We start from the raw sequence: 13,255 nt of genomic DNA, 5'->3' as shown, positions 1-13,255 counted from the left end.
AGAACTCCAACTAGCACATAACTCACGGGAAATATCTTAGAGTCTCAAAATTCACTGCTTTGAATCCCCGACAAGTACAAAAATTTTATATTGAAAACTTTATGCTATTCAAAATATTAAAAGAGAAACATCTGAGTCAAAGTTTACATTTTAAAAATATTTTTATGTCTTCTAAATTTGTTTTTATTCAAATATGAATACCAACAATAACATTTATGTCAATGCCTTCCATTCAATTTTGAACAAATAGAATTAGAAGTAAGAATAATGTGAGTACATCCAATCATTTAATGTACTTTATTCCAGCATTCCTTTTGTATTGATAACGTACCTGCTCTCAAGGTCTGTACTTTCTTTCTTTGTACTGCCCCTTTCACAGCAGGATCTTCCATTTTAGTGCTACGCTGAATGGGTTTTAAAAGACAATGATTCATAAATCATATATATTTTATACAATATGGAGTTAGTGCTTCAAAAATATGCATAATTAATTACCTTCAAGGAAGGATGTTGTGCAGGAGGCCCTACAAAGCAAAGGGGATATGTCATCAATTATATGTAAGTATGACAGGGCCAACCAAACATTCAGGCAGTGTTACTATCAAGCTGAGTTCTCATGCCTGACTATAAAAATAATTACTTAAGGTTTTGAGGGTAATTCTTGGCTTCTTCTTTTCCTTGCCTAGGACAGCAACATGACAGAAATATAATGAGGAAAATAGGAATATAGGATTCCTAAAACTCAGTTTACATTTCAATAGTGACATTATGTTTCAAATGCCTGTACCTAAAACAGAAAAGCATGGATATCACTGTAAACACGTGGGCTGATGAGGAGAAAAGAGACCATTAAATAGATGAGGCAATCAAACCTGAGGGTATCAATGTCAAGGCTGAGGGTAAAGGTATAGAGTATTTTCACTCAACACATCAGAGGCATTGCTGCAAGCACACCACAGATAAATTCCCCATGTCCTGTCGCTGAGGAAATACACAGTTGAGATGACAGTTCAGGTGAACGTGCAATTCACCTCTCATCAGAGACAGTGTTCTAAATTGATCAGCTGCTATACACACTTATGAAATCACAGCTAAATAAAATATTCATTTTTCCCATGACCACATGGGCTACTGCAGCACTTACATTTCTCCTATCCCCTTGTTTGGCCTTAAATTAGAGATCCTTGATCCACTCAAATAAGGCGGTCCATAAAACACATCAAATAAACTATGTAGAATCAGTTTCCAATATCAAAATATTTATCAAAAAAGAAAACACTGAAATACCACAGACTTGCTGGATATGAATACACTTTTATTTTGCAAAATCAGTGCAGTATTTATTGAAAATGAGAAATTTGGTATTCACAGAATGAATTTTATAATATGATTTCATCTAAAATTAACTAAGTTTGGTATATTATCTTACACTGTAAAGGACATTTATGAAACAGCTATCATATCAAATAACTGGCTGTCTCAAAAAAAATTAGCCAAAGCATCTATATGCAATTTAATCACATCTTACTCACTCATGTCAGTGAAACTTCTCTCTCTGAGGCCTGACAGTTATGAAATGAAATGAGCTGCTGCAGTTTACCCCAAGTCTAGCACTCCCTCCTGCCTCCAGTACTCTCCACAGCAATAACCTCTCTTGTGAGACTGGCCATACGCCAAGGCAACTGGAAGTGACTCATCTCAAGTTTACTTGGCTTTAACTCCCAAGAACCCAGCAAATGTCTTTCTTTCCTCCCTCCTTGTCCTTTCACAATCCCTATTCCTTTGAAAAAGTGATTTTTAGATCTGTCATCCTGATGCTTCCCTTCCTAGCTGCTTTTTATGGATCATTGTGACCACTGTTGTCATCTGTGTTCAGGAGTAGTATACACGTGTCATCTCTGTTTTCATCTCATTCTCCTTTCCCTGTGGCTAGAATCATGCTCAGAAATAAAAGGAAATTAATGCTTTCCCTGGATTCTGTTATTTTTAAAATTACTCTCCAATGGTTCTTTTTCCAGATTTCTCTGAAGGAAGGCTATTCCCTTGTTAATCAGGGTTGTGTCCAAGGACCAGCACCAACATCACCTGAGTACTCATGAGAAATACAGAATCCCATACCTGCTGAATCAGAATGTGCACTTTCCAGAAGCTCCTCAACTAATTCATGACAATTTGAATGCCCTTTTCTACACTGATGTGCTTGCATATTGGTTTATCCTAATTGCCCTGTTTAGCCTACTGTCAATTTCTTCCCTACTATGTCCCTGAATTTAATACTACATTATAAGCCATAATGTTTCTAATGAACTTTTAATCAGGCAATGCCACCTCTACTTAATTTCTTCTCATTAAATCACCCAACACTGTTCTTTTCAACTATGTTAATTTGGCCTATATGATACTATCCCATGAATTTACACCATTTCCTATAAAACTAAATTATAGCCATACATGGCTGACCATTTACGGTGATATCATCTATGGTAGATAAAACACAGGTCTGTGTGGTAAATACCTCAATCCTTAATGCCTCCCCAGTAGTGAGGATGACAGCAAGAGAAGGAAAATGTTACTCTAATTCGCTGACACATTTTTGTACTGGAAGCTCACTTTATCTTCTTTCCTATTTCTAACACCCTGTTCTTCCTTCCTCTACAGAGCAATTTGACTTTACTGCCCTCCATTACATACACCTGCATATGTTTTTTTATGTATTACATGTACACTCTGCCGTCTTCATTCTTTCTTTCTCTTTATTCATTTCCTCTTCCCTCTCTCCTGAGTTGCCTCAGGTCTTAAAGTATCTTAAAATGGAACTCACACTCAGCTCCTTTAGTGGTGCTCCCAATAGAATCAACTGCTGATCCTTGGTTAGACACACAAGTTTTCACCATTTGACTTCTCGTTTACTTATTATAGTTAATAGGACATTTTCTTTAGCTGGTAGACTGTATTAGTGCTCATGTTTTAAAAGAAACATTCCATCAAATAACTTTTTAAATAAAATACACTTCTCACCTTCTCCTTTCCCATTGACTATTCTGTTGCCTTTTTCGTGGGAAGGTCCAGGTAAAGGCTGTGACAATTTCTTGGGGACACACTGCTAAGGAAATATCAAGAAATAGTTTCCATTTACAAAATTATAATGAGTTACATCAAGAGTTTCTTATCATTCTCTTTTTATGAAACTGAATCTCATTCTGTCAACCCAGGGCTAGAATAGAGTGGCATGATTATGGCTCACTGTGGTCTCAACCTCCCAACCTCAGGCAATATTCACACCTCAACTTCCTGATAGCTGGAACTACAGGTACATACCATCATGCCAGACTAATGTATTTATTGGTAGTTTTGTAGAGACAAGGCCTCATTATACTGCCCAGGCTGGTCTCAACCTCCTAGGCTCAAGCAAACCTTCCACTTCTGCCTCCCAAACTGTTGAGATAACCAGAATGCACCAGTACACAGAGCCCTAATCAATTCCTTTAAATAAACCTCAATGTTGCCCAGGCATGGTGGCTCACACCTTTAATCCCAGCCCTTTGCAAGGCCAAGGTGGGTGGATTGCTTGAGTTCAGGAGTTTGAGACCAGCCTGGGCAACAAAATGAGAACACATGTGTACACAAAAGTACAAAAAGGAGTCAGGCATGATGGTCTGTGCCTGTATCCCAGCTGCTCAGGAGGCTGATGTGGGAGGATCACTTGAGCCTGAGAGGTGGAGACTGTCGTGAGCCAAGATCATGCCACTATACTCCAGCCTGGGGAACAGAGCAAGACCCTGACTCCCACAAAATTTTGTATTTAAAATGTGAGAGTAAAGAGAGATACAAATGAAAAACAAGCCTAATTGGTCAATGAAATATGAGCTTAAGTGAAGAAAGAAAAGAAACAACATGAAGTGCAATAAAGTACATGGAGAAATAAATCTGTAAGAGAGCCTTTTGTTCTTTCATATCCCTAATAATACTAATTAATATTTATGCTTCAATTAGTTTTTTGTAAGTACTTCTGTGATAGAGTTCATTACTCTAAAACTTTCAATTAGCTAAATATGGTCATCTACCACTACCTGAAAGAACATTATTATAACAGAGAGAAACCTGGAACTTTCCATCAACTTTCCACCCAGAAAAAGAATTTGTCACCAGAACTCTAAAGGGTAATGTATAGCTTAAAATGGTATATTTAATAGAACATGAATTGGGGCTAATAAAACATTTAAGAAATCTTAATCTAAAATTACAATGTTAAGATTCCAGTTGAATGATACTAGAAAATATATTGTAACCGTCTTTGCTACTGATGACCTATTTCTAATTTATTTCCTTGTTATTTATGGCATAATTCCTCAACATAACACATGAAAAATTGTATAACTTTAAATATTAACAATAACACAAATGTAAGCAATATTTTAAATACAATATTCAATTATTAGATACATTAGGAATATTACTTATAACATTCTATTATTTAAAAATTCACTTGTCTCTTTATTCAGACTAAACAAATATTGAGGCTAAACATCTCAATCCGTAACGTCAGCACTATGAGAGGAGGAGGCGGGCAGCACACTTGAGCCCAATGGTTAAAGACCAGCCTGGGCAACAAGGCAAAACGCTGTCTCTTGAAAACTCAGCCAAGCATGGTGACACAGGTCTATCGTGACATAGGTCTATAATTTCAACTACTTGGATGTCTGAGGTGTGAGGATCACCTGAGCCCAGGAAAGAGAGATCGAAGTGAGCCAAGATCTCACCAGTGCCCTCCAGCCTGGGGGCCAGAGTGAAACCCCATCTAAAAAAACAATAATTAAAATGCTTCTTACATAGAAGACTGTATTTTAGGCCCTCCAGGATACACACAAGTATGTTTATTGACCTCCAGGAGCTCATGGTATGCAGGAGCTTCCAATGATTATTTATAAGGACTTTGAGTGGTTATTTTATTTTATTTTATTTTATCTTACTTAATTTTATTTTTTTAAGATGTAGTCAAGCTCCGTCACCCAGGCTGGAGTGCAATGGTGTGATCTTGTTTCACTGCAACGTCCGCCTCCTGCGTTCAAGTGATTCTCCTGCCTCGGTCTCCTGAGCAGCTGGGAACACCGGCATGTGCCATCATGCCCAGCTAATTTTTCTGTGTGTTTTTATTTAGAGACAAGGTTTCACCATGTTGGCCAGACTGATCTTGAAGTCCCGACCTCAGGTGATCTACCAACCTCAGCCTCCCAAAGTGCTGAGATTGCAGGCATGAGCCACTGAACGCAGCCAAATAAATATTTTTTAAAAACTACGATGATAAAATTATGATGTTAAAGTCTTACTATATTGGTATTAAGAGTCTCTGCTTCTAGAACTGGTTATTTGCAGCAAAATACATGTTATTCAATTAGATGAAATTAGATGAAATGTTTTATATAAACTCTTCATGGAAACTCGTAAAACAAAAAAATCCCTTTGTGATACAAAGCTTGAGAACATAAATTTAAATTTCTACATTACACAATTTATATTTTTAAATCAGATACAGTCTTGTTATGTTGCCCAGGCTGTTCTCAAACTCCTGGGCTCAAGCAATGTTCCTGCCTCAAACTCCCAAGCAGCAGAAACCACAGGTACACACCACCACACTCAGCAATTTTTCTACAATTTTTAATATTATTTTAGTCTCACTACAGAATCAATAATATAGGTAGAGAAACAATCTCTCGTAGAAACTATGTGATACCACAATAATAAGTTTCCAAGAAGAAAAAGCTCTATGCTATGTGCTGGACATTTTCACAACTAAAAGGTACCAGAGGGGCTCCATGATTACTGCAAATCATTTGATCACTGAAGATTTATAGAGGCATAAATAGTATGAAAGTGTGAAAGTCACAATCATATGATTTAAAAGTCAAAGTGTTACTATTTATCCAAATAAACCTTAACCAAATTTCATATTTCTTCTATTGGGGAAAGCATTTACTAATGCAACTTTCCTGTCACTATTATTTTCCAGTTCACAGCTCCTACCCGGTCACAGTACTTGTCTATTTTTGTTAGTTACCAAAGTTAAACAAATTTTTTGAATCAACTAGCCATATGTATGTTTTTCTCTGACCAACTTTCCATTATCACCATGAAACAATGACAGGTAAACCACTGCTAAACTTGAAAAGTAAATACTGTGCAAAACTAGATTCAGAGTGAGAAAATTAATTTTACAAGAGACCACTTTACCTTAGTAGCAACACTCAAGTCTTCGTCATCCGATGTAGGCAATGAATCCACACGCAGTTCATGGAAAATGCTTGAGACCAAAAACACACAATGAAAATGGGCAAGTTGATTTCTTTACAATTTTTATAACTGCCAGTTTATATCCAGCTTCCCTCTTAAACAAAAGACATAATCTGGGGAAGGGTCAGTGATCCATATATTAAATAATGATTCTTGATGCAATTAAAATATGGTCTCTGTTCTAAAAATAGATTTTAATTACCTATTTCTGCCTCCATCTGTCTAAATCTATAAAATATTCAATGAAAACTGACCTTGAGCTTTATAACAAATAGTGACAGTCAATATATTGGCAGAGCCTGACAGTAATTTACACGCACAAATTATCTGTCCTGAAGCTGAGCTTAAAATTCAATTAATGGATGACATAAATGTTGTTACCTAAACTGGAAGAAAACTGATGACTTAAAACAAGCTAGAAAGATCCACTGTCTCTTTTCCTTGACCTATCTCTCCTTAAAAGACTAATCTGCTTCACTTCAAAATGGCAGTCTTGATTCCTCAGCATGGAACCCACTGAGGAAGGTCCTATTGCTGTCCTTTGCCCTAAATCAGTATAGGGAATCCACTGCAATATTTGAAATGTATGAAAGCTAAATATACAAAAGTCAAATAACAAAGGTGTATGTTCTTATTGAGAATATTTTTCCCAGAAAGATGAAAACATTAACAATTATAAAATCCCATTATTTTCACTCTATATGTACTATCTTATTCAGGTCCACATAAGCTAACAAGCCCTTAAAAATTTTCGTAGATACTCAGACGTCCAAGGAGAGAGACTGCAGGAGAAACAGAGTCCTGGTAGTTATACCTCTATTTCCCTAAGTATTATCTAAATATCTTTCTTCCTATGGGCTCCCACTTCCAGATTCCACTACTGCAGGGCTCCACAGAAGTCTCCAATGTTCAACTCTTCAGTCTATGAAAGCACAGATTCCAGAAAGGATGGCCTCAAATGACCAGGAGTAGGAGATCTCTATATTCCTGCTCCTAAAAAACAAACTAACTGGAGTCTCCATCACCTTCCCCCATCACAGACATACTGCCAACTACCCAACTGAACTCCATGACTGATTTACCAGACAATCATGCTCCTGTCCAGCCTACATGGACATGGGAAGGACATCAGTGAATTGGGAACAGAGGCAGAGGTGGGGAGGCACCTGTCCTGTACCACAGATCTATGTAGTTCAGCAGTCTCCAGCCTCTTAGTACTCCAGGGTCTCTAAGCTACCCCACTGTAAGTCAGAATGGAAGCAGATGATACCACATCTATCTGCTGTAGACACTCCTCCTAGTGTCTCAAAATGTTTTAGCATGTTTCAGGAAAAAACCTTCAAGTTTGACATGCCTTGATTAAAAAAAAAAAAAAAAAAAAAAAGCAGCAAGATTGATAGAGCTCCCTTAAACCTTCTATTTTAATGTGCCTTTGTAGATAATTCCCAGCATCTTGTGTCTTTCATCTTTATAATTTATCTTTACCAAACTTGTCATGAAAACCAATGTTTTGAGCTCTTATTGAAGAGTCTATACTCCTATACAATCCAGTGTTGTTTCTCTTCAAAGGTGGCTTTCCCCTGCTCATTCCATTACTATCTACTTCCGTTGGGTCCACCAGCTAATTTCATTCTCATTCTATCCACTGTGTGCACCAGACTCACTCCCATTTGTATTATTAAAACACATGCCAATAGGATAGAAAAAGAAGGAAGTGAACTGGGCTTTAAATGAGTTAAAATCTCATTTCTGCCAATTCCTATGTCTTAAAAAAAGTCTACTAATCTCTTTGAGACTCACATTATCTATCTAGAGAACCACTTGACCAAATATTCAACACAGGTAAAAAAAAAAAAAAAAACTAGAAATTATTTTAATTAATTCTAACATTCCTTAACATTCTGTAATTCTATGTCCTCTTGATTCCGTCTATAGGAAAACCGGGAATACATAACCAGCAGAATTTGAAAATATATAATAGAACAAAACAAACACAAAGAAAAGCAGAGAAGAAAGTTTTAAAAATCAAGACAAGATTATAGAAAAGTGGAAAAAGAAACAAGACTAAAAAAAGTATTCTGGAAGTAAACAGAAATACTTGCCCAAATGGAAACCCAAACTGAGAAGTCAAATCATTTCTCTCTAAGACTTGCCTAAACTTACTTTTGTAAAACTTCCAGTCCTATGGCCAAAGCTAAGTAAGTTCTGCCCTAAAGACTTTGATGGTAAAAATAAGATACCCGTTACCAGGGAAATTGTCAAATTCATTAGGACAAATTCTTGGACTAACCACATTCTAACAATAACCTTCAATGAGAGTTTAAGGTATTTAAACTCTCATTAATTTAGGCATTAATTAAATTAATAAATCTGATTAAACTGATTCAGACCTATATCTTGATCCAATGGCTGCACAGATGTCTATCAATCTATGCTGAGGAGCAAGAAAAGGGATTTGAAAGGCAGGCAGGTTGACGGTCAAGTTGTGGGCCAGCTACTTTGTTAACTATGGGATCATGAGGCAATGAATCCACTGCACTAATCCATAGTTGTTTATTGAATAAATAGTAGGTTATAGGAACACAGATGTTGTGATGGCTTTATGAGATGATAAATGCACAGAACATAGTAGGATGTCTAGCCCAGAGTACAACGCTCAACAGATATTAGTTTCTTCCACCTCTATTTCCTTAGTTAACATATATGTTTACATCTATAAAATCCTACCTGACTGCAGATTCATCAGAACTTCCAACATCTATTAAAGAAAAAGGAAAAATGCATTTTAATTCAATAATAAATGTACAGAATATTAAAAGGATAAGAGTGCACAACAATGCACGCCTGTACTCTAAACTATGTGGGAGGATGAGGCAGGAGGATCACTTGAGGAACCCAGAGATTTGAGACCAGCTAGGGAAACATAGTAAGACTCTACCTTCAGGAAAAAATGTGCACACTTATGTGTATGCTTTAGATGCTGTTTTTGTTGTTGTTGTTTTTGTTTTGGTTTCGTTTTTTTTTTTTAAAGCATAAGACTGATGCTTTGTTATAAAGCATTCCTTTGGGAGCATGCCTGGGACCTTATTAGAATTAACATTAATTATACCTATTGGTAGGTAATTAATGCAGTAAGATCTCTTCCCTTTGTATTTATTAGATGCAAAGAAGAATAAATTTATAAAATTTGGTATCTACATGTAACCTGCAGTATACAAGTCATCCCAGCCACACCTCATGAGAGGGAGTAAAAATGGTATTGTTAGCAGAACAGGTGTGATCAGTCAATAGTGTCAAAGAGCATGATTTCTGGACCAAAATATGAGAGGCTGTTAAAACAGAGTATACAGTAGTACCCGTTATCCACTATATGAGAGGAAAGAAATACTTGACAGGGTTTTCTCTGCCCTCACGCCACAGCAACAGTCATCTACAAAGAAGGCTTCTGTGACAAAAATTGTGGAGAGGTTTTCCCCCAACAAGCAAAAATCATGCCTGCTGATGACACCATTCAATTCTCACACCTTATCTGCAGACACAATCAGGTTTAATTTATAAATGAAACTTTATTATCCATATGTATGTATAGCAAAAACCAGTTTGTGATTCAGTACTATTCGCGGTTCCATGCATCCACTGGGGGTCTTGGAATGTATCTCCCACAGTTAAGGGGGAACTACTGCACTTATTTTGTTATAACACAACACAGCCTCTCTAGCTCTTCAGTTCAAACTGTTCAGTTTAGGATAAAACACCCTATATCACCAGAAGCCAGCAAAACACAGGAATCAGACCAGAAACAGGAATTCTTGCAAAGACCTTCCAGCCACCAGTGGAGAAGAACTGAAGAGAGATCGGTGTGTTACTCTGGCTAATACTCTTCTGGAGAAGGTGCTGGGTGGTTTCCTTAGTTGTAGCTATTTGTTCTGTCCTATGTATAACAAAGCCCAAATTCACCTGCCATTTTACCTCCCACAGAAAGAACCACTGGAAACATCACTCCTTTAAGAGCTTATCCACATTCAGAGAGAAGCTTAAGAAACACTGGGGAGGTGTGGCAGGCTGCTGGGCAGTATTATCTGATGTGAAAAATATATAGAAAGAAAACTATCAATGCCCTTTTACTACTAGAATATTCCAATGCTTCCCTTCTCCCAAGTAGGAGAAAAAAATTCTTTTTCGCCTCACATCAAGCAAAACTCCCTTACCATCCCTCATGAGAGAATCTAGTTGTAGATGAGTCATGTCATCATAATGCAGGCTGTTGACAACCTCATCCCTCAAAGGAACACATGTATTTACCTATAGCATTCACTGCCTGGTCTTAATTCCAACCGAAGGTAAGTATGACAGACTTAGTGATTCCACTTTTATAAAGTCCAACCCCTTGCGCTTGTCCCCTTCCATTGCTAGAGAGTCTATCTCTATCATAGAGCAAGATACTCCAGTTTGTGCCGTGTGGCACGGCATGGTGTCCTTTCCCTCAACCCTTTCTATTATGTCCCAAACATCTATACAAATCATGTTTTCTGAGTATGTAAAGCACATCTCATCAGCATATATCATTCTTTACAGTGATAAAGAAGCAAAAGGAAAACACAAAGGACAAGGAACATCTTAAATGACTACGTTCAATTACCAAGGATCTTTAATTTTTTAACTATTCAAAAAGATCTCCACTGTACTCTTCTGAAAATAATAAAACTATGAAGATAGAGTAAAGATCAATGGTTGCCAGGAGTTGCTAGGGAGAAAGTGAGAGATGAACAAGCATAGTATAGAGAACTTTTAGGGTAGTGAAACTGTTCTGTCGATAATATTACAGTAATAGATACATGTCATATCATTTATTATACAGTTATCCAAGTTCACAGAATGTACAGCATCAAGAGTGAAGCCTGATGTAAACTATGAACTTTGAGTGATTAGAATGTATTATAATGTGTCAATGTAAGTTCATCAGTCATAACAAATGTACCACTCTGGTGGAAAATACTAATCATGGGGGAGGCTATGCATGGGGGAGGCACGGAATATATGAGAAATCTCTGTACCTTCCTCTCAATTTTGCTGTGAACCTAAAACTGCTCTAAGAAATAAAGTTACTGATTTTAAAAAGATATTCTCAACTGGGCTCAGTGGCTCATGCCTGTAATCTCAGCACTTTGGGAGGCAAAGGTAGGGGATCACATGAGGTCAAGAGTTCAAGACCAGCCTGAGGAAATGAATTCAAGTCCAGTCTGGCCAATATGGCAAAACCTCTTTTCTACTAAAAATACAAAAATTAGCTGGGCATGATGGTGGGCACCTCTAATTTCAGCTACTCGGGGGGCTGAGGCAGGAGAATCGTTTGAGCCTAGAAGGGTTTCCACCATTCCCTAAGGAGAGTGGTTCACTGTGTCTAAAGTGTTTATAGAAACAGTGTGGTTACTCTGAATAGCTGCTTTCCTTCTAGGAGTCTGGATTTGGGGTACATGTCGGGGAGAGTAACCTCCATAGAAACACTTGGGTACTTAGTCTCTAATGAGACTCTGGTACTGGTAGATATCACTGCACAAATGTTGTCAAAATGTGAGCCTGGGAGAATGAAGCAGATCCTGGGAACTCCACAGGAGAGAACTCCTGGAAGCTTGTGCCTGGTTTCCTCCAGACTTGACACGTGCACATTTTTCCTCTACTAATTCTGCTTGTCCCCTTTCTTGTAATCAAGTAAAGATCTGAGTATGATTATTTCCTTAGTCCTGTGAGTCTTTCTAGTGAACCACCAAACCTGGGGGTGGTCTTGGGGAACCTTGACACAAATGCATTGTGTAAGATTTTTATGAAGTTGATATGATATATGTAACTGTAATCAGGTGGTTATTTCACAGAATAGCTTTCCCTAATCTGTTTTCCTTTTCTTTTTTTCCCTTGATATTTGACTTGGAAAGTCTTATATTTCTATATCTATCCAATCGAATAAAGCCATAAAAGGAATAAATGAAATGATAATGTCAGAAAATAATGTGAAATAAGCAGCAATCCTATTTTAACTGAAGAAAAAATAGAAAATTTGGGTGATCGACAATATGTTCTACAATATGAATGTTTCTAGAAACAAACGAAAAGGTGGTCAATTTTCTGCAACAGAAGTGGGCTTAATTCCTTTTTATAATAATTGTTCAGGTCAGGTGCAGTGGCTCACACTTGTAAATCCCAGCATTTTGGGAGGCTGAGGCAGGAGGATCACTTGAGCCCAGAAGTTCCAGACCAGCCTGGGCAATAGAGTGAGACCTCATCTATTAAACAAACAAAGAAACAAAGAAACAAACAACAACAAAACCTTCAAAAGAAAATTAACCAAGTGTGGTGGTACATGCTTGTAGTCCCAGCTACTTGGGAGGCTAAGGTAAAAGGTGAAAGGATCACTTAAGGCCAAGAAGCAGAAGTTGCAGTGAACCAAGATGGTGCCACTGTACCCCAGTACCGGCAACAGAAGGAGACCCTGTATCAAAAATAAATAAATAAATAATTGTGTATCAGGTCAGATGTAACCACACAAAATTGTAGTCCCAGCTACTATAGGAGGACTGCTTGAGCCCAGGAGTTCAAGGCTGCAGTGAGCTATGAATGCACCAATGAATAGACACCGTATTCTAGCCAAGGCAACATAAAGAGACCATATTATATCTCCTATAATAATAATAATTGATTAATTGTACATCATTCAAGTAAATTCTATAACTGGAGAAAAACATAGTACTATTGAGAATGTACTATAATAGTCTACTACTGATCATAGAGTTCCTGTTTACTTGCTTCTCATCTTTTTCTGTGTGTCTCCTAAAACTGAAAACATGAATCATCCATTAAAAGCAGTTCATCACAAAACAAGTCAAAAAGATGAAAGAATTGCATCCAAACTGTAGGATGTGTTATCCACCACTTCCTGTGAACAGATTCTTGAGGGATAAGAAAATATTTGAAT

At 37.3% G+C, this 13,255-nt stretch overlaps 1 protein-coding gene across 2 annotated transcripts in view; it reads right to left on the bottom strand.

Annotated features, from left to right (window-relative positions):
- Positions 1–13,255, bottom strand: part of LOC135964372 (putative ankyrin repeat domain-containing protein 20A2) — an 81,377-nt gene that overhangs the window by 26,525 nt on the left and 41,597 nt on the right. Inside the window, exons 1-2 of one of the 2 annotated variants that reach the window (XM_074003214.1) lie at positions 496–632; positions 332–404 (exon numbers count right to left, since the gene is read on the bottom strand). The exons of the other annotated variant lie outside the window; for it this stretch is intronic. Coding sequence (XP_073859315.1) covers positions 332–404; positions 496–549 — 127 coding nt within the window. The 5' untranslated portion in view covers positions 550–632. Of the gene's footprint in view, positions 1–331; positions 405–495; positions 633–13,255 lie in introns of those variants that run through there. 2 annotated transcript variants of the gene reach the window in all.

Source organism: Macaca fascicularis, chromosome 10 (genome assembly GCF_037993035.2).
Source record: "Macaca fascicularis isolate 582-1 chromosome 10, T2T-MFA8v1.1".
NCBI classification, from domain to species: domain Eukaryota; kingdom Metazoa; phylum Chordata; class Mammalia; order Primates; family Cercopithecidae; genus Macaca; species Macaca fascicularis.
This window is presented reverse-complemented; position numbering and strand designations above follow the sequence as displayed.